Source organism: Nelumbo nucifera, chromosome 2 (genome assembly GCF_055504915.1).
Source record: "Nelumbo nucifera cultivar China Antique chromosome 2, China Antique-T2T, whole genome shotgun sequence".
Taxonomy (NCBI): Eukaryota; Viridiplantae; Streptophyta; class Magnoliopsida; order Proteales; family Nelumbonaceae; genus Nelumbo; species Nelumbo nucifera.
The window spans coordinates 71830980-71852526 of NC_142650.1; the positions used below are offsets into that span (position 1 = coordinate 71830980).

Genomic DNA, 21547 nt, shown 5'->3' on the forward strand with positions numbered 1-21547 from the left:
TAAACTGAATGCAAGGTTCCAAGGAGATAAGTCAACAAGGTACACTCTCTATCCCTAAGGCCTCTTCTGAAACCAAGGTTCCAGTTAATACCTGTATGGGAAGCCACACCCAATTTAGAAATGGTTTCATTCTTGAAGTCTGAAATGGTATGAAGGTTAGGAAATTGATCTTTAAGTGGTGATTCCCCAACCCAAAGGTCTTCCCAGAAGTGGATTCTATTCCCCTTTCCCACATCAAAATGAATGGAACTAGAGAATGTAGGGTTAGGATGCCTCAAGCAATTACAAAGAGAACTGAAAATTTGATGAGAGACTTCTTGTGGGAGCTAGGAGAGAGAAAAAAAAGATCATAGGGTTAGGTGGGAGAAGGTGGTCAAAAGGAAGGAAGAGGGTGGGTTTGGTTTGGGAAACATTAGGAAGAAAATCCTTGCTCTTTTAAGTGGTTGTGGTGCTTCCCCTTGGAGAATGATAGATTGTAGCATAAAGTGGTGTCAAGTGTTCATGGACTTTCTAGGAACGGTTAGGATGTCAATATTCTACAAAAAGCTAACCAAGATACATCGTGGAAAGCATTGCACGGTATTCTTCCTCAATTCCTTAAGCACATAAGAAAAAAAAGACCAAATTGGTGCTTGTCCTCAAACTGGTGCTTCTTATGTAAGCTACACGGTGAGACTGCCTTTCATCTTTTAATTTCCTGTCCTTGTGCTAACTACATTTGGAAGTGGTTTTCCTCTTTGTTTGGTTGCAGCTGGATTCCTCATGTTAATATGGCAGGATTCTTTAGTTCTCACACTTTCAGGTGCTCTAAAAGAAGAGGCAGAATTATGGGAAGGTGCATTAGAGCAGCAGTGGTTTGGATAATTTGGGAAGAAAGAAATCTAAGGATTTTTTATGACAAGGAAAGAAGCAAAGAAACTGTGATCGAAGTGATAACTCTAACGGTGGCACATTGGGTGAAAACACTACAGTTGTTTTCTGATTTCAAGATAGAGGATTTCTTCAGATCTTGGGAAACAATTGCTAACACTGCTTCTAGAAAATCTAAAACAATTGAGGTCTGGTCCCTTCCAGCAGCTGGATGGAAGAAATTAAACCTTGATGGTATCTGTTTGGGAAATCCTGGCCCATCAGGTATTGGTGGGTGATAAGGGAAGAGAATGGAAATATTTTAGCCATGTACTGAAGTCCTATTCAGCATGGTGATGTGGTGAGATCAGAACTGATAGCAGCAGCATTTGGTGTTGAAAGGCCAAAGAAATAGGGATTAAAAGGCTGATTATTGAAGGGGACTCAAAGATTGTTGTAAACTGGTTGAAGGAGGAAGGAGTAATATGGAAGCTAAGGAATGAGCTGCACTTCAAGCAGATATCTAAAGACATGTTGATTCAAATTAGATGGGTTAGGAGATCAGCTAACAGTATGGCTGATGGACTGGCTAAACAAGGGATTCAAAGACAATCTATGTTCTGGGCTGGTTTGTAATTAGTGGGTTTTTTTCAGGCTTCTTTTTCTGCCCACAACTTCTTGTTGTATATGCTTTTTTAATCTAATCAAAAAATAAATTCTGTGTTGCTGATAAAAAAATTCCTTGAGCACATCAAGTATGACTTGGCCTCAGGCAATAGGATCATATTCTAACCAACTTTGTGTGGGTTGGGGATCTTCCCTTGAAAGTGGTGTTCCCTTCTTTGCATACTCTTTCAAGCCTTAAAGAGAATCACATGTCTGATTTCTTTGGTTCTCCTTCCCCTAGGGAGGGTTGGAACTTGGGATTTATGAGAAACCTGAGAGAGTTTGAAATCCCTTCAATGTCTAACCTTTTTGAACATCTTGGATAACTTGGCCTTTAATGAGTTTGGGGAAGATAGGCCAGTGTGGAATCCCAATCCCTTTCGGTCGTTCACTTGCAAATCCTTTTTTTCTTTACTAGTGGCCTCTACCCCATCCCATTCCTTCCCTATTAAAGAAGTTTGGTGTGCCCCTATCCCCCCAAAAGTCAATGATTTCTGCTGGAAAGCTTATCATGAGAGCATCAACACGGATGATTTGTTGCAAAAGAAAAGCCGAAAGTGGTATTTGTCTCCTAATTGGTGCATTTTGTGTAAGTTTAATGGTGAGAGTACTTTCAATCTCTTTATTTCCTACCCAATTGCCTGTTGTATTTGGGAATGGTCCTGCTCTCTCTTTAATTGCAGGTGGACTTTATCCCCCCTTCCTGAGATGCACAAAAAGAAGAGGCAGAATTTTGTTGAAGTGTGCTAGAGAAGCAATCGTGTGGACAATTTAGGAGGAAAGGAACTTAAGAATCTTGGAGATAAAGAAAGAAACAAGGAAGTAATCTTGGAGACTGTTACAGTTAGAGTTGCTCATTGGGGGAGGACTTTAAAGCTAAACTGGAATTTTGGGTTTAGGAGGGATTAGAGGGATAATGAATGTGGTTCCCTTGTTCTCCTACAGTCAAAGCTGGAAAATGTCTTTTTGGATCAAATTTATTCTAATGGTAGGATTCGGTTTCCTTTCACTAAGGGTCTCTTCTCTTGTGCCTCCTCTTTTAACTTTCTGGTTCAACCAAACTCCTCAGAGGTAAACTTCCCAATGAAGGAAATTTGGTGTAAGCCTATCCCTCCCAAAGTACAAGGTCTTCATTGAGAAGTGTTCCTTGGGAAGATAAACAACTGCGACATGCTACAAAAAAAGCCCTAACAAATGCCTTTCTCCTCATGTGTGTTTTCTTTGCAAGGCTAGTGTGAGACCCTCATTTATGTCTTGTAATTGGGATTCTGTTCTCTTTGGTTACAAATGGCACCCCACAAAATGTGGTAAGCTTATTCAATCCCGTCTTCTTTAGGCAAGAGGGGAAAAAAAGAGGATGGATTTTGTGGAGGACAATAAGAGTAGCTTTGGTGTAGAATACCTGGGAAGAAAGAAACCAAAGGATCTTTTATGAAATATGTAGATTCAAGGAGGAGTTGATTGAAACAATAACAGTTAGAACTGCACATTGAGTAAAAACTTTGGAGCTCTTTCAAGGATTCCCAACCAATGACATGGTAAGGACTTAGGCTAAAGTGGCATTAACAAAGAGACACAAAGACAATTTGAAAATAGATTGGAAACCTCCATATGTTAATAGGCTGAAGCTAAACTTTGATGGCAGCTCTATGGGCAATCCAGGAAGGCCTGGTATAGTTGAAGCTTTAGGAACCACCAAGGAGGGGTGGTGGCATTGTATTCAAAACCAACTAGTATTGCAAACTCAGTTATGGCTGCAATAATGGCCCTATTACAAGGCTTGAGACTAGCAGAACAGCTGGGTGTAGAGACTTGGAAGTTGAAGGAGATTCACAACTAGTTCTCATTACCATCAAATAGAATTCAACAGTTACCAATTAAAAAAATCTTGAAATTTCAATGTAATCCCAGAATTTACACGAATCAGGTAGAAACATTGCTGGAAACTAAAATTTGAATGTTTGCTCTTTTTTGGGCATACACTATATTGTTATGACCATCAGAGTTTGTCTCTTTTCTGAAAACCCGGATGACCTAAGTCAACCCTAGTCATACTTAGTAATACTTTCAATCTCAACAAAAACCCTTAGATTGTTCACTTTTATTGTTCTTAGAGCATAAGTTGGAACTAAATCTCAATTATAGTAGCTTTTTTATTGGTAGCAGCCAAGCAATCGAGAAATTTATTAGTACATGTGAAATCAGAAAAGAAGAAAAAAACAACAAAACTCCACACAGATAACCATATCATCCACCTAAGATACTAAAACAAATTACTCCTCATAACACCTCCCCTGACAACTGAGTCAGTTGGCAGAGCTTCTAATCCAGTGGAATGAGGTGCTCCTTCTTGCAGCCAATGCTCCTTGTTCTTTCTTGTCTTTCTCTTTTTCTTTACTATTCTCAAAGTCAAACTCCAGGCTCTAACAATAGCATTTTCCTCCTTCAGCAAATATGAAGTCATATAACAAATATGAAAGTTATTGATCAAAAAAAAAAAACAAATATGAAAGTTATGAAACAGATGAAAAGTGAAATGCATGGATGCACAAGTCCATACTTTAAGTGGAAAAATAACTCAGTTCCCACAAATGATGTAAATTCAGCCCAACATTGATATACAAATAAATAAACTGCACCTCAATCTGCTTAAGTTTGGCTTCAAAAAGCTTTTCCCTGTCTTCTGCCTACAGAAATTTATAATTAGATAAGTTAAGACATCAAAAAAATGCAATATCGCATAGCAAATAATAAATGTAAAATCTTAAGCATACAAATTATTACATTCACTTCCTACCTTGAGAGTCCGGCCATCAGGAACAGGACAAGCCAGAACAAAGACACGATCTATAAGAACAATAACAGGTTTTTTGCCTAGACTTTTCCAGGGAACCTACAGATAAAGTTCAAAATCTTAACCTTGACCTTCCCAAGGTGATAAAGAAACCAAAATCTCATGAGAGAAGCCAAATTGAGTAATATCAAATCTGTGAATACATATAGTGCCAAGTGAGCGCTACAGAGTATAACATTCAATGTCAAATAAAATTGCAAGAACAAAAATCCCTATATCATCATCATCTAAGTCTTATCCCATCTAAGCCTTGACCCAAAACTCCAACCCAAACACCATGCAAACAATCAATTACTCCATTTCTCCAACAGCAAAGGAAGAAAATCTTTGCTTCTTTTTCTTTATCTTCTTACTAGGACCAAGCCCAAGGAATAGTTTACAAGCAGTGTTTTAAAAGGCATGGGAGGCTTGCCCTGAGGCATATGCCTCAGGTGCAAGAGGCGTACGCCTCATACACTTTTTTCATGAGGCGTGCGTGTTAGAGGTGTACGCCTCATGCACACCTCACATAAAAAAAAAGAAAAAAAAAAGAAAAAAAAAAGGAAAAAAGGAATGGAAAGGAAAAGAAAAGAAAGGGAAGGGGAAAAAAGAAAGTGAAGAAAAGAAAAGAAAATGAAAGGGAAGGGAAGAAAAGACAAGGGAAAATATAAAAGATTTTTATTAAAAATAAAGAAAAATGAGATCCCCCCTTCCTCTTCTTCCTCCACACCCCCCTGCTCTTAAGGAGGCTTACGCGTCCTTGTGTTCGGGAGGCTTACACCTCTTACGTTCTGAACTACGCCTCACGCCTCTAGGTAGTGGAACGCCTCACTACACCTCCACATTTTAAAACATTGGTTATAAGCAAGTAGGTAATACTCCAAACTGAGAACCACTTATTCACAAAATGCTAATAAGTTTACCTTTAATGTAATGGTACCAACAAAGCCAGCTTTGACAGTAACAGGGAGTCTTAGTGAATTTAGTGCCTCTGCTTTTAACTTCAAGTCTCTAAGTACAACATCACCTTCATGGAAAGGAAAAAAATTAGCTAGACATTTTTTGAGCAACGTAATTACAAGTCAGGGTACAATACTCCACATGAAAACAGCCAAATAATCAAGTTGTGAAATAACTCTTAGTAAAAAAATACTAGTTAACAATATTAGAACAATGGAACTTTTTACCACCACTAATGGGAGAAAAAAAAAAACTAATAGATTTGGGCCATGTTACAACCTATAGCATCAGAAGCATTACCAGTCATGTGTGCACTACTACAATCACATCATCTTCATTTGTAAACACCCCCCCCCAAATCCTAAAGCTCTGGGGCCATCCAAAGAGCCTTACATCTATAGAGACTATGAGAAGATCTAGCCACAGGGCTATTTTTGTACTTTTACTTTTATTTGTTGTATAACTATTCTTTCTACTCTTTCTTCTGTACACTAAGGGTAAATTTGTCCTTTTATCTTTTTAATATAAATATATCTTTTAGGGTGTTGGCTGACACATTGTGTCACACCCACCAATCTGCTGTGTTCTCTTCTCTCTCTCTCTCTGGCTTTTCGATCTAACTCTGAAATGGTATCAGAGCAGATCACGATCTGATCTGCATATAACCTCTTCATAACCCCTTTCTTCTCTGCTATCTAGAGTACTCCCTAACAGTATTTGGGAGGCTCTCGAGTGCTCTTGAATCCCTTATCTGAGGCTGCATTCGATCAGAACTCTACAGACACTTTTCCTGGACTGTTGCGCCTTCAGATTTCTCTTTTTTGTTGGATCTCTCTCTCTCTAGAGGCATCGAATCAGGCTGAAACTTTGGATCTAGTGTCACTCAGAGCAGATCTACTGACTCTAATTGGTTTGGTTTGAATCGGATTTGATTTAGAAGGGTTTTGAGCCACTTTCTGAGTTCGGTAGACCCTTACAGTTTCCTTTTCTGGATATCGGCTGAAAGGTACCACTTTCTTTCCTCTGTTTTGAACCCTACTCTTTATTTAGAAGTGTGGTTTTCTTGCTCTTGCAATTCAATGGCATCAGAAATTATGTAAGTTCTCCCTATTAAGTTTAATGGTACAAACTACGCACTTTGGAAATTTAATTTTCAACTTCATGTGGAGGCAAAAGGTCTCTGGGATATCTGGATGGATCTATAGTTAAACCTGATGATTCAGACTTTAAGGGTCTTAATCAGTGGAGAATTGATAATGCGAAAATTGCATCATGGATCCTAGGATCGGTTGAAACTGATATTGCAATTCCTATGAGAGGATACAGGACTACCTATGAGATGTATGAGTATCTCGAGAAAGTATATCAGCAATCAAACAACTCGAGATAGTACCAATTAGAGGTTGACATCTTCTCATATTATCAAGGAGAAAGGAAGGTCCAGGAGTATTATGTTGGGTTTATTAACCTTTGGACAGAGTATGAGCTTGTACACATGGGAAAGGATCCATCGGAATGTTGCGTGAAGTATATGAAGGAACATTTTGATAGAAGGAAGATTGTGCACTTCCTAATGCATCTCAGGCCTGAGTTCGAAGTTGTCAAATCTAATATCCTAAGCCGACGGACACTTCTTGACTTGGATACTATTCTTGGGGAAATTCTGAGGGCTGAAACCAAATTTGCCACACAAACTACTCTGGATGGAAGAAAAGAGTCCAACATTGATACTATCTTCCTGGCAACAAAACCAAAGGGGAAGGACTTCTCTACGGTACAGTGTTATGAGTGTAAGGAGTTCAGGCATGTTGTCTCCCATTGCAAGAAAAAGAATACATGCACTTACTATAAGCAGTTCGGCCATCTTATTACTGAATGCCCTACTCGGCTTCAGAAAAGCAGTGGATCAAATCAGAAGAAAGGAAGCTACAAGGCTTATTAGACTATTGTAAATGGATCAGATGCAGTATCCTCCATTACTTCTGTGGCTGGCCAAAATGACACTTCAGGTGACATGTCTAAAGAACAAATTCGATAGCTCCTATCCTCGGTCATCTCTTCAGCCTTCTCTGCTATTGGTCTATCTGGTAAGTCACCGACCTATTGTCCCTCACTGAATCATCTATAGTACATTGACTCAGGAGCCTCTAACCATATGACAGGGGCCACACTTGGTCAGTGTCCCAAACCCCATCTTCCCAATAAACACTTTGTTACTACTAATTATGAGAAACTAGATATACTTGGATGTGATGATTTGTATTTATCTACTTCTAAGTCATCAAGCTTACCACCAATTTAATTTCTATTGACCAACTTGTAGAGGAAGGTAACAATGTCTCATTCACTTCTGATGGTTGTTTGATACAAGACCAACAAACTGGGGAGGTGAACGGGAAGGGGCGTAGACTGGGAAGACTATTTGCTTTGGAATTTGAGAAGAATAAGACTGCACCTGCTTCTACTTTGTATTTGGTTTCTACTACTACTAGTTTTGAATCTGTTAATTGTCATAATGATTGGCATTTGTGGCATAAACACTTGGGCCATCCATTCTCTAAGAAACTTGATCAGTTATTCACTTCTGGTAGTTTACCTATTTCTACTGTTTCCTTTAAGAATGTGAATAAAGATTTTATCACTTGTGGTTTATGTAAGAGTCATATTTTACCTTTTACTTCTCACTCTAAGCATGCAACAGTTCCTTTTTATTTAATACATAGTGATGCCTGGTCGTCTCCAGTTATCTCACGGCTGAGATATAAGTACTTTATAACCTTTATTGATGATTGCACCCGTTTCACTTGGGTTTATTTTCTTCGAAAGAAATCTGAAGTGTACATAGTATTTAAACACTTTCACACCTATGTTACTACCCAATTTGATGCTCGAATATGTGTGCTATGATCAGATTCAGGGAGAGAGTATATTGATGGGGAGTTCCAAAATTATTTAAAACAACATGGAATTCAACCCCAAAAATCTTGTCCTTAACATAAAGGGTTTTTTGTTGTACTTGTTTTGTCCACCTTCCACCTCATGAATGCACGAAGTTAAGTAGTTAACTACACAAGCAGCATCGTGTGCCATTATGGGGTATAGTTCTAAACATAAAGGGTTCCTTTGCTATGATCCTTCGGTTCCTCGTATTAGAATCTCTCATAATGTAGTTTTTCTTGAAAGTGTGCCCTCCTTTGAACATATTGTAAAATTCCAGCTCCTTCCATTTCCTTGTTGTACAGTTTTGATTCTACAGGTACCTCAGGCATTCCTTTGTCACCTCCACAACAACTTCAGACCTACTTCAGGGAGCAACATCCTTCTTCAGTCTCAATGCCGCCCTCTACTCCACCACCAATTGCTGATTCGGTCACTCCAACTGCCTCAATAAGTGTACCTAACCTTTCCCTTGAACCTACTGTTCCCACTTTGCGTCGTTCCTCTAGAATTTCTCGCCCACCTGACCATTATGGTTTTTCACCAAACCATAGCTATTTTTTCGTTCCTTCCATTTCCATTGTTTTATCTACCTTCTTAAGAATGACACCTAGGACTTGGTCAAAGCTCCACCTGAGACATCTCTCATAGGAAGTCGATGGGTCTACTCTATGAAACTAAAATCTGGTGGAAGCCTAGACAGATACAAAGCTAGGCTAGTTGCAGAAGGCTATAAATAGGAATATGGGATAGACTATAAGGAGACCTTTGCTCCTATAGCTAAGATGACCACTGTACAACTTCTGAAGGTTGTATCTGCAGCCAAATAGTGGACAATCCATCCGATGGATGTCAAGAATGCTTTTCTCCATGGGGAGTTGAAAGAGACAATCTAGATGAAGCCCCCTCCTGGATATTATACAGACCCATAGCTTGTTTGTCGTCTAAAGAAATCATTTTATGGCCTAAAACAAGCTCCTAGGGACTATTTGAGAAGTTCAGATCTATCATCACTGGTGTTGCCTTTATCCAGAGTTCTTTTGGTTATTCTTTATTCATCTTAAGGCAGAAATAGGGAGTAACGATATTACTCCTCTATGTCGATGGCATTTTCATTACAGATGATGATACAAAAGGAATTGTTAGGCTACAACAATTACTCAGTGAATCCTTTAAGATGGAATTGGGGCCTTTGGCATATTTCTTGGGACTTGAAGTGAGTAGAAACTCTCAAGGCTACTTTGTTAACCAACAAAAGTATGCAGTTGATCTCGTCAAACTGGCAAATCTTAGTGACTCTAAGATTATGGATACCCCACTAGAACTGAACTTGAAACTCAGCAAAGATTATGGTTCTCTCCTTGAAGATCCTACCTTTTATCGTCAACTTGTGGGAAGTTTGATATATCTCACCATGACTCGGCCAGATATATCTTATGCAGTTCAGATAGTGAGTCAGTTTGTGTCTTCCCCAAGACAACCTTATCTACAGTTCATCGGATCATTAGATATGTACGAGGCACCCTATCACACAGGATATTCTTCTCTTCCTCATCCTCTATTAGCCTTATGGCTTATGCAGATGCTGATTGGGCTGGCTGCCCTGACACTCGACGGTCTACTACTGGCTGGTGTGTATTCTTAGGCAACTCTCTTATCTCGTGGAAGTGCAAGAATCAAGCTATTGTGTCCAAATCTTCTATTGAAGCTGAATACAGGGCTATGTCTTCCATGTGTAGTGAGATCATATGGCTTTGGGCTCTTCTATTTGAAATACTTCATGAACCACCATCTTTGTTCCTCTCTATGCAAACAATGTCGGTGCAATTAAAATTGCTTCCAACCCCGTCTTCCATAAGCTCACCAAACACATAGAAGTTGATTGCCATTTCATCTGCAATCCTTCTTGAGGGTACCATATCTCTTGATCTCTTCCTCATGTCTCCTCCGGGCTCCAACTAGCAGACTTGTTGGCTAAAGCAATAACTCGAGCTCGGCGTCTATTTCTCATCAACAAACTGATGCTTATTCCTAGGCATTAGTTTGAGGGGGAGTGCAAAGACTGTGAGAAGATCTAGCCGCAAGTCTATTTTTGTACTTTTATTTGTTGTATAACTATTATTTGTACTCTCTTTCTTTTGTACACTAAGGGCAGATTTGTCCTTTTTATCTTTTTAATATAAACATATCTTTTAGGGTGTCGACCAACTCATTGTGTCACACCCACCAATCTGCTGTGTTCCCTTCTCTCTCTCTCTCTGACTTTTCGATCCGACTCTGATAACATCAAAGTTCAGCTTTATTCTTTTATGTGAGGGGGTTTCCATTCCAAGAACAAAATAACCATGTCTTTCACAATTGAAGACTTTGCCACTGCTTCCCATGGCTTCTAATGGGGAAACTGGGACTGAAACAGAAGCCACATCTTTTCAGGCTGCCTCATAAAACTGGGACTGAATAGTCTAGCCACTTCTTCAAAAGGCTTCTAATTGGATTTGTTTTTCAGGTGTAGAGGGTGGTAAAATGCAAAGCTTGTCTATTGGGTAAATCTGTTCCTATATTTTTTTCCGTAAGTCCATATATTTTTCTTTTATCAATAACAGCAACTTTCATTAAAAAAAAAATGATAAAGTACAATGAACTAGGGAGGGGTAAACTCTCTTAACCCTCCCCAAGAAAATAAATATAAGTCAATTACAAAACGGCCCAAAATAAATGTTCCCTTCCCACCCCTTTGTTTAGGAGGGTATCTGCAAATGTAGTAGCACACCTTTTTACCCAATGTAACTGAATCTCCACACCTTGTGCTAGCTGGTTAAACATTTTTTTTCATTAGCATACTTCAATAAACCCTATGACCAGTTTTGAATCCCCTTCAAAAACAAGCTTTTGACAGCCAAAATCTTTTGCTCTCTTCATTCCTTCCATCACTGCTATGATCTCAGCTCGAAAAGAATCGCCTACGCCAATAGGACCAAAAAAAAAGAGCAATGACTTTCCCTTCTCCATAAGTCTATATGTAACTGATCAAAATATATAATAATTGAAATACAAAAGTTCATTTCCAAGTTCTGAGCTTAAACAATAAAAAAAGATTCACTCCTCACACAACACAATGTCATGCACATCAAATACCATGTACTAACAATTTAATTAGAAAAGAAACACAGAAAGAGAACAGATAAGATAAATACAAGATACCAAACCTGAAGGATAGTTGAGGATATGAAAAGAACAGGGCAATAAAAATGGTACATTATTCAGATTGCACAGAAGCTAAACTACACTCAAAGACAAGTTAATAAGGTACTACAAAGGATGTTCAGGATTTTTGCAGCATAATGTCATAGCGGTTCAAAGAAGTTCAGTAAATATAATACTTCAGATATGAACCTTTCCACACACTGATTCTTAAAGCCTCTGCTGAGAGCCCATGAACATATTCACCAAGATATTGGCGAAGCAGGTGCAAAACCTACAAGCCATATAATTCTTTATCAACTAAGGAAATGCAAATAAAGAAAATGTGCACAACTTCCCTATCTTCATTACTAAAATTCCAAATACGAGATTAGTTTAGCTTGAAGAAAATTAACCCAAAACAAGTACTACAAACATATGTCTATTGTATAAACATTTTTTTGATAAGTAATTATGAAGTTATTCAATCATTATAAACATAATATACAATCAATTATACAACAATGGAAAGCAACGACTACCATCCCCCCCCCCTTGGTAGGATTACAAAACAACCCAGAAAAGATGTTATTTAAGTTACAAAATGGCATTTATCTTAAACACCATCTGTTCATTTGTGTCAAATAAGGTAGGAAATTAAAAGGAAGTGTTACATAGGAGTGTTCTCAAGAATCTGGAGTGTCTGACTCCAACACATGTCCAATACAAACACATCGTCCATTTAGGAGAGTCCATGCAATACTAATTAAAAGGGTTTCTCTAGGTAGTGAGGGACAAATGACAAAGAGAATTGGGTGAGTTAGAATAAAGCACAGGTGGTTGACCATAACCTCAAAAAGAAGCAGAGTTAGTTTAGTTGCTACTGGGGAAAAAAACTTAGTTAAGCATTCTTTTTTTTTTTCATCATAACTGAATGAATTCGTTAAAGTTAAATCAAAGAGAGAAAAGAATTACGGAGGGAGAGATAAACTCTCTTAACTCTCCCAAAACAGAATCACAATATTACAACAGAACCCAAAATAGGTTTAGTTAAGCATTCAATTGACAACTCAAATAGATTAGAGCCCAAAATCAATCCAAGCAAGCAACGCTAAGGATCAATATAACTAAATTGAGAAATAATTTGATCAAGAGGTTAATGGTTAAATAGAGAACAATGGAAACAAGGATCTTACGTGCGCCTCAAGCATGGTGACGGACCAAATCGATCCTCATATGCTGCAAACGAACCGAGCTTCTCTTACGATCGCTCTGCGGATCTGCGATCGACAGCGAAGAACTGCAATTGAAAGAAAACTTTCTTCGACCAGTCCGGTACGTGAGGAAATCCAATGCGCGATAAACCTAAATAGCCGGACGGTTGGAAGAAACGAATGATTTTTACGTCGTAACGCAGGGCTAAAACAGAAAACCGTGGCCTTACATTTACTGAAAAAACCACTTCATCAAATTCAAGGTCGGACCGTGGCAACAAATCAATCAAAAGCTTTGATTTAGTTGTTTGAGCGCAGGACTACGACATGTCGTAGAAAATGTAGGTTGATCGTTTGCTTTTGCCATCCCTCCATACGCTCTCCATCTAGCATATGCTGCTTCCAAGCAGCATACACGTCGCCTTAGCTCAAAAATTCATAACTGCACACTTCCCGCGAAAAAATAAGGGACTGTTTGGTTTGCGTACAGGGTCGAATTTGGAAACGGAATCGAAATCTCCCAAAATTGGACTCCTACGCCTGTTTGATTCAATCAGGAATTAAATCGGATTCGGTTGTTGCTATTTGGTTCATTGGGATTTTGAATCGGAATCAACTGAATTTTTTAAATTTTGTATTATTTTATTAAAATTTTATGAATATATAGTTATTATTTTATTAGTATTTATAGTTAATTTATATATATTTTATTAATATATTATTATATATTATATTAATAATATTTATTATTTTATTATTAGCTTATTACTATTCTATTATTTTTGTTTATTCTTTCAAATTAACGTATTATTTAATAAATAATATGTTAGCTAGTCTCTTATTATTGCTTTAATTATAATAAATTGATATTTTATTTGTACTTAACTGTTATTATGATTATTATTTAATAAATAATATCCGTGCTTTTTATTATTAATTTATTAATTTTTATTATAGTATTATTATTTTATGAACATTTTATTATTATTTTAATTATTAATATACTCCTATTTATTATTATTATTATTATTATTATTATCATTATTATTATTATTATTATTATTGTTATTATTATTATTATTATTATTATTATTATTATCTTTTTACCACTTTAATAATTTTTCATTATTTAATTATTTATTTAATTAGATTATATTAATATTTTGTTTATATTATGTTGTTATTATATTTGATAACTAATATCTTTGTTAGTTATTAATTTATTACTATTTTATTTTATTTTATTTGTATTTTTATCATTATTATTATTATATTAATTTAATAATATTTTATTACTTTATTAATATTATGATTTGTGGGCTTTTTGTCAAGAGATCTTTACTTCTTGAGAGACTCTCAAATAGGAATCATTCCTCCAAAACAAACAATAGGAATGGGAATGGGCCACTTCAATTCCAATTCCATGCACCTATTCTTGGAAACCAAACATACCCTAAAAATAAAAAATAAAAACACTTCACTAATGGGACATGATCCACCATCCTAGAGAGGACGTTAATGTATGAACTAAAAATAAATAAATAAATAAATAATAATAATAATAATGAAAACCAATGTTTTCAAAATCGGATCGAAACGGATGATTAGACCAAAAAATCCAAAACCCGGTCAGGTCTCTACTTCCGGTTATACTATGAACCGCTTTTCTTCAAAAAATAGAAAAAGGTCAAAGAACTGCTGACCCGAGTGGTCAAACCGCTTAACCATTTAACTTGAGTAGCGATTTGTGGGTTATATGTTTTATTTTTTCTGTATTAAAAACTAAAATAAAATTCCACTCGTGTCCCCATCAAATTGGTAATTGGGGTTAGCGTTCAAAAAAATCATTTTCATTCTTCCACTCACTTAGCTTGACCTCCGATGACCTACAGCGATAGCAACCTATGGTGACCTACGGCAAACGCAAGGTTTGCATTTCTCAATTCTCACTCTTAGTCCGAGCCGTCGTTGAGTGCATGGTTTTGTATCTGTGATCAACGGCTTAATCAGCAGTGACCACCATTTATAGACTACCAACAACCAAGTGTTACAAGTGAACTCTTCACTATGCCATCTAGTGCCATCTCCGTGCTTGCGACGTGCCCTCAGAGTGCCAACAAGTGTATCTTGGGTGGGTTTGTACATGTATTTTGTAAGGAGGGAATGCCAATGGCATTATTGTAAATACCCAGTAAGATTTTCACCATTTTAATGTTTCTTTCTGTCACTCTCCCAAAATCTTAACTTACTCTTTAAGGGGACGTGAGTAGTGGAGTGTGCCAAGAACGTGTAAAGGTTAAGCATGAGGTCCCCTCTGCAATAAACTGTGTGTTTGTACTTGCCACCATTTTATGCAATACAAAGAGCCTTTTGACTAATTCATGTGCCTTCTTTGTTGCATTTTGTGTGCTATTGCTTTCTTTCATAGGTTTACTCGACCCACTCAAGCATTGCACGAGATCTCACTAACTAGCTCTATGACAGTTGGTATCAGAGTAGGAGCTCCTCCACTCATTGCTAGAGATAAAAGAATATGAACTGAACTCATCTTAGCTATTGGTGCAAAAGTTTCTAGATAATCAACACCATAGTTCTGAGTATACCCTTTTGCTACCAACCTTGCCTTGTACCTCTCTATCTTGCCATCGACCTTATATTTCATTGTGAATACCCATCTACATCCGAGTGTCTCCTTGTATGGGGGGAGATAAACTATTTTCCAAGTTTGATTTTTGACCAAAGCATCCATCTCATCTTGCATGGATGTTTTCCACTTAGGTTTGGAGAGAGCCTCAATAACATTCCTGGGTATAGACACAAAATCCAGGGAAGAAAGAAAAGCATGGTAGGAGGGTGATAAAGCATTGTAGGAAAGATGGTGTGAAATGCAGTGGGTTGTACACTTTCTCTTCCCCTTACGAAGTGCAATGGGTAGATCAAGGTCAGTGGGATCAGCTGCAACAATAGTGTTAGGGACAAAAACATTATCATCAAAAAACATAACAAGTTTAGGCTCAAGAGGAATACTTGAAACTATATTTGCCGAATCTGGAATTTCAGAAGGACTGACAAAGAGTGGTGTGGGTTAAGGATGTGTGGAGATATCAAAGAATGGTGGGCCGACTGCTGTATTTGTGTTTAACACGACCAGATATTTCTTATGTTGTCAGTGTTGTGAGTCAGTACATGCATGCACATCGGGTTCAGCACTGGGAAGCTATTGAGAGAATACTTGCATATCTGAAAAAGCACCCTGGCAGAGGCATTCTTTTTGTAAATCATGAGAATCTGTGGAGTCAACCATCATCTGTTGGCACTGATATTTCTGTGAGGCTGCCCATAGTGGCTCAGGTAATGAAACTGGAGGTGCAGGTGCTAACTGAACTGATGTAGATGCTGGCTGAACTGATGGAGGCACCACAAAAATAGGAAGAGGAACAGATTGTGAGTTCTCCATAGAAATAGGAAGAGGAACAGATAGTGAGTTCTCCTCCGCAAAACTCTCCCCCGAGGAGAACCACTCAAAAAGAAGAATGTGAATTCAAAAAATGTAACATCCATAGTGACAAATCTACTCCTCGACACTAGGTCATAACAACAATACCCCTTTTGGTTCTGAGCATACCCAAGAAAAACACATTTCTTAGCCTTAGAATCCAATTTCATGCGATGAGGGTCAAGAATGTGAACAAAAGAAATACAACCAAAAACCCTTAGAGGTATATGAAATATCTCTCCATATGGAAAAAGAGGCTAAATGGCACCTTGAACCCCAAAGTCCGTGAAGGAACACGGTTAATCAAATGCACGGCTGTAAGAACTGCATCTTCCTAGAACTGCACAAGAACTGAAGCACACACCATAAGACACCTTGCCACCTCCACAATGTGTTTGTTTTTCCTCTCAGCAACTCCATTCTGTTGTGGTGTATATGCACAACTGTTCTGATGAATTACACCATGTTCTAAGAGATATGTGGTCAGGTCCTTCTCAAAGTACTCTCTGGCATTATCTGATCTAAAAGCCTTAATTCTCACTCCAAATTGTGTGAGAACCATCTGGTGGAACTGTCGTACTAAGTTAGGAACCTCATCACGTGATCTCATCAAATATATCCAAGAATATCATGTATAATCATTCACAAATATGAGAAAGTAACGGAATCCTTCCATGGAAGGGATTTGATATGGCCCCCATACATCAGTGTGAACAATATTAAAAGTAGAAGTACTTCTTTTATTACTTGGTTTAAAAGACTATCTACAATGCTTTCCTAACTGAAAACTCTCACACTCTAAAGTAGATAACTGAACAGATTCAAACAACTTTGGGAAAAGACATTTCAAAGAACTAAAAGAAAGATGTCCCAAGCGATTGTGCCAAAGCCTAATCTAGTTCACTAATTCTGACCCACTACTACTGCTGCTACTAACATGATGGCCTTAATGTATCGGAATCTCATACATAAGGTAGACTCCATTCATCTTACGACCTCTCCCAATCATCTTCTTTGATTCCAGATCCTGCAAAACACAATTACCAGGAAGAAAAGTCATGAAACAATTCAAATTTTTTGTCAAGGAACTAATAGATAGTAGGTTGGTATGAAGTCTTGGGACATGTAAAATAGAAGACAGAGTTATATCATTGGTCACTCTAACTGTCCCCTTCCCAGCATTGGGCATTTGTGAACCATCTGCTATAGAGACTCTGTCTTTACCAGAGCACAACTGATAGGAATTGAAAAGTGGTAGGGGCATTAGTCATATGCTCAAATGCTCTTGAGTCTATAATCCAGGGAGGTCCCTCCTTACCTAAAGTGGATGCAAGATTTGCAGTTGCATATGAACTACCTATATGTGCAAAGGAAGTGGTGTAGTTGGCTCCTGCATTCTACTATCCATCTAGAAGGATAGAGCTAGGTGAATCTTTCTTACTCATATGCTGTTTTTGATTTTAGGATTTGAGTTTTTTTTTTCCTTTCTTTTGATTCGAGACCAGGTGGCAGACCTTGAACCCCTCAGGAAAGCCCTATTAATTGTTCCCTTTGGCCCAAAGCCCATTTTGCATCAGCCTAGTTATGCCATCGGGGTCAATGGCATTGAAGTTGGGGGGTGAGGAAAGAGAGAAAAAAATGAAAAAAAAATGTGAAGTTAAGCTTTTAATTATGTAGAATTAAAATTTCACTGAAATTTTTCCATTAAAAGAGATTCCCAAACAGAAAAATGTTGAGGAAACTGATAAAAGAATATTGAATTTTGTAGAAATTAGTAGCAAGTGATAGGAGTAAAATTGATCTTATCTGAATATTGTCAAAACCGTTTACAAATTGGAAAATACTCCCAAATTTGCCCCTGCCACAATAAAAAGAGAAAGATGGAGAAATTAGACAAAAGTTCTTCAAATTGTTAGAAGCAGTGGACTGCCCTGAACAATGTTGCAAAAAAAAAAAAGAATAAAAGGTCAATGGACACCCTAGACTTAGTAACCGGGTTTTTTCACCTAAGGCAAGTGTAGAGATTCACGTCAAATGGGAAAGGGAATGCTAAAGACACTTACCTAACTCTTAGTAACCAGGTCTCTTCACCTAAGGCAAGTGTCGAGATTTGTGTCAAATGGTGGGAGGTAACAAAAAAATATAAGTGTGCATATCAAGTTCAATGGTAGAAATCTACTGTCAGAAATGATAAGAAGAACACATGTCTAATTTTAAAAATCAACCTCAACTTATTAAGCCAGTCTGCAAATGGAAGGGTAAATAAGATTTTTAAGCCAAGTTTCTATAATATTCAAAGTAAGATAGTTTTACCCGTTAGGCCTAATACTAATTTATACAGAGTTTGAGAATTCTGGAATCAAGATACTTGACTAATTCTGTCAGGGATGATCTTGAGATGGGAAGGATCTCTATGCTCAGTGTAATTTTAAGCTTCATTGCAAAGGGAGTAGCAATGGTTAAGTTGGGAGTGTGATAACTGTGCATTTTAATGCCTTAAGGGCAACATTTCAGGGGTATTTTCGGCCTTAGAATAGTCAAAGTATGCCCTTTTCCCAATTAAGTTCAATTTTGTGACCTCTGAGGGTCTCTATGCAAATTTTGTGGAAAACTAGGGAAATTATATGGCTGAAATGCAGTTTTTGGGAAACTTGTGTGAAGTCCAGCTGAGAGAGGGGGTGTTTTTGTGAAAACTAAGAATAGAAGGGTGCGTCCTATCTGCTAAACCCAGTTTGGCACTCCTCCTACTATATTAGCATGCTCTTCTCTCCTTAGCAAACCCTAAGACACCTTTTAACCTATTCTTTTCATCCTTAGCAAACCCTAGCCGCCCCTAGTTGTTTAATCTCCACCCTCCACCTCTTCTAATCTCCACCATCCATTGTAGGGCTCTCTCTTTTTGTTTTCAAACCCTAGGGCGCCACCGAACTGCTAATCCTCATCATTCAACCCCTAATCATTAGATCTTAGCCATCCATTCCATCTGCTATCTTAGCCATCCACTCTAGGGCGCCACCCACCTCTTTCAATCTCCACCTTTCAACCCTAGGCGCCTCAATCTCCTCTATTCATTTATGGGCACCCAAATCTTAGCCCTACATAATATTGGGTGCCCTCTTCTTTTCTTTTCAGCCTTAGGATCACCCCAAAATCATCCTAACCCTCCATTAGAAACCCTAGGGTTCCCATAACTTTGCTATAACCCACCTATCGCTCCCTTCTTTCTCTCTATTCTTAGTTGTGTCCACCCTTTTCTATAAAAAGGACCCAGGGGCCCTGGAGAAGGGGTTGGTCAATTTACCCAGTTCACAAGGCTAAGGTTTCTTGAGGAGTTCAAGGGCTATAGAAGGGGAGGACGCCCATTTCTTGCCAGGCGGGGTTCCTACAAGATGTTCAACCAATTTGCAACTACCGCCATTGGATCTGATCAACCATTCTTTTATTTTCTTCATTTTTTTCTGTTATTTTTATTTCAGCACTCTTTTAGATTTAATTCTTGTTGGTTTCTCTGTTTTGCAGATATGAAATCGTCCAGTTCAAGGCTAAAGTGTCTCGAGGGGTTCAAGGGCTGAAGAGGGGAAGGATGTCTAGTTCTTGTAAGGAGGGGTTCCAACAAGCTGTTCGACCAATCTGCAGCTACCGCCACTGGATCCGAATTTCGGATCACTTTTATTTATTTCTTTTGTTAATTTTAGTACTCTGTTAATTTTTGAAATTTAGTTATTGTCTTGTTTAATTCTGAGCCTTTAATTTCAGCTTTAATAAATTTTATTTTCTTGGTTTTTCCCTTGCTTCTCTGTGGATACAACCCGTTCTCACCCATTTACTGCGTTTGTATTTGTTTGAGAATCGAAAAAATTTTGTAAATATTAAACTGGTGTTCCAAAGTGATTAACAACACGCTTCCGGACACACCATAAAACTTGTGAATAGAATCCCTTTTAGCATCCTTTGGTCTCAGTTTTAAGGGGATGTTATCAGCATTGAGGCACTAGTTTTCCCTAAACCCCTTGCCTCCCTCCCTCTAATTACAAGGTTTCGTGAAGCTAGAAGGAAAGCTTTCACAGATTCAGAGCTCCCATATCAATCAAACCAAAATTAAACTAAAGGTTTTCTTAAAGGAAACTAATGCAAAAACTAAATAAATAAATAAATAACAAAAATGAAAAGTAAAAGGTTGGTTAAGAAACTTACCCTTGCATCCTCTCCTTAGTGCAAAAGAATGGATACTTGAGGAAGGTTTTGTCTTCTTGGTAAGCTTGGGCAAAAACACAAGGGAAAATGGGGCGTTTTTGGTGGATCCAAATCTGAGATTGAATTTTTTTCTCAAGTTTCTTACTGGGATGGTTGGGGATTCAAGTGGGGATCTCTCCTCTAGTTTTTATCTTCAAAAAGTCTTCCTCCAAAGCTCAAAACCCATCCTACTTACAGGAAAGGGGAGCTGGGTCATGTTTGAAATAGCTCAAAACCCATCCTATTTATCTTCAAAAACCCAATGTAATAGGCTTTTTTTTTTGAAAGATCTTTAGGGGTTTAATCAGTCATTCCGAGGTTCTCATGATTTTCTTTATGCCCAATGGTGTTATTTTCGAATTTGTTCATATCAGGTTCAAATATGACATTTCAATGGCACAAAATGTAAATTTAAAGTGGCTATAATGGCCCTTATGTCAATTTCTAGGGTCAAGAAGGGTTATTTTGGGTTCTTTTAATCTACTTGATTTGTCCTAATGGATCTAATGAGCTAGGGTGGATTAATGAAGGGTTGACATCAGTACTCTCTCTTTTGTGGTCTTAGGCTAGGGCACATAAAGGGGTTGTTTAATTTGGTGCGTTGAAACGGAATTTTTCTGGTTAGACGGTTAAACGGATGAATCAGGTTGCGGAAATTGGTGTATTGGGGTTTTTTGGGTCTCTAATCATAGTAATGAGGTCTGATAGGTTAAATAAGGTTAGGATGATGGAGATATATGGCCAATAAATTTGGATTAATGGGATTTGTTAAAATAGGACCTCTACTTGATTGAGGGTCAAACATGAGAATTTTCAGATGAAATTTGGCTGGTAGGTATACTTAGACATTTCAAATTATATGGGGAGTGACGGATCTTTGATCAAAGGTGTGGATCTTTGATCATATGGCTAAGCATTTGAAGAGCAATAAGATAGATAAAAATACAAAAAAGAAAGAAGAAATAATGGTTTAGACTTTCACATTCATATTCTTCTTTCATATTCATATTCTTAGTATTATTATTCCCCAAAAGCTATCATCAACAAGGGTCGCTACTCTCTTTTTGTAAAAAGAGGATTTATTGGAGTGGGTGGTAGACTCTCAAATAGTGGGGTAATAACATCAAATTTATTTATTTATTTTTGATATCTATATATCCTTTGACCTAAAAGCTTGGT

At 37.7% G+C, this 21547-nt stretch overlaps 1 protein-coding gene across 1 annotated transcript in view; it reads right to left on the minus strand.

Annotated features, from left to right (window-relative positions):
* The window catches only part of LOC104604127 (uncharacterized), a 185859-nt gene extending 172819 nt beyond the window's left edge, over positions 1-13040 (minus strand). Inside the window, exons 1-5 of the mRNA XM_010268359.3 lie at positions 12622-13040; positions 11639-11720; positions 5272-5375; positions 4313-4408; positions 4155-4202 (exon numbers count right to left, since the gene is read on the minus strand). Of these exons, the coding sequence (XP_010266661.1) occupies positions 4155-4202; positions 4313-4408; positions 5272-5375; positions 11639-11720; positions 12622-12636 (345 nt within the window). The 5' untranslated portion in view covers positions 12637-13040. The remainder of the gene's footprint in view (positions 1-4154; positions 4203-4312; positions 4409-5271; positions 5376-11638; positions 11721-12621) is intronic.
* Positions 13041-21547: the final 8507 nt, after the last annotated feature.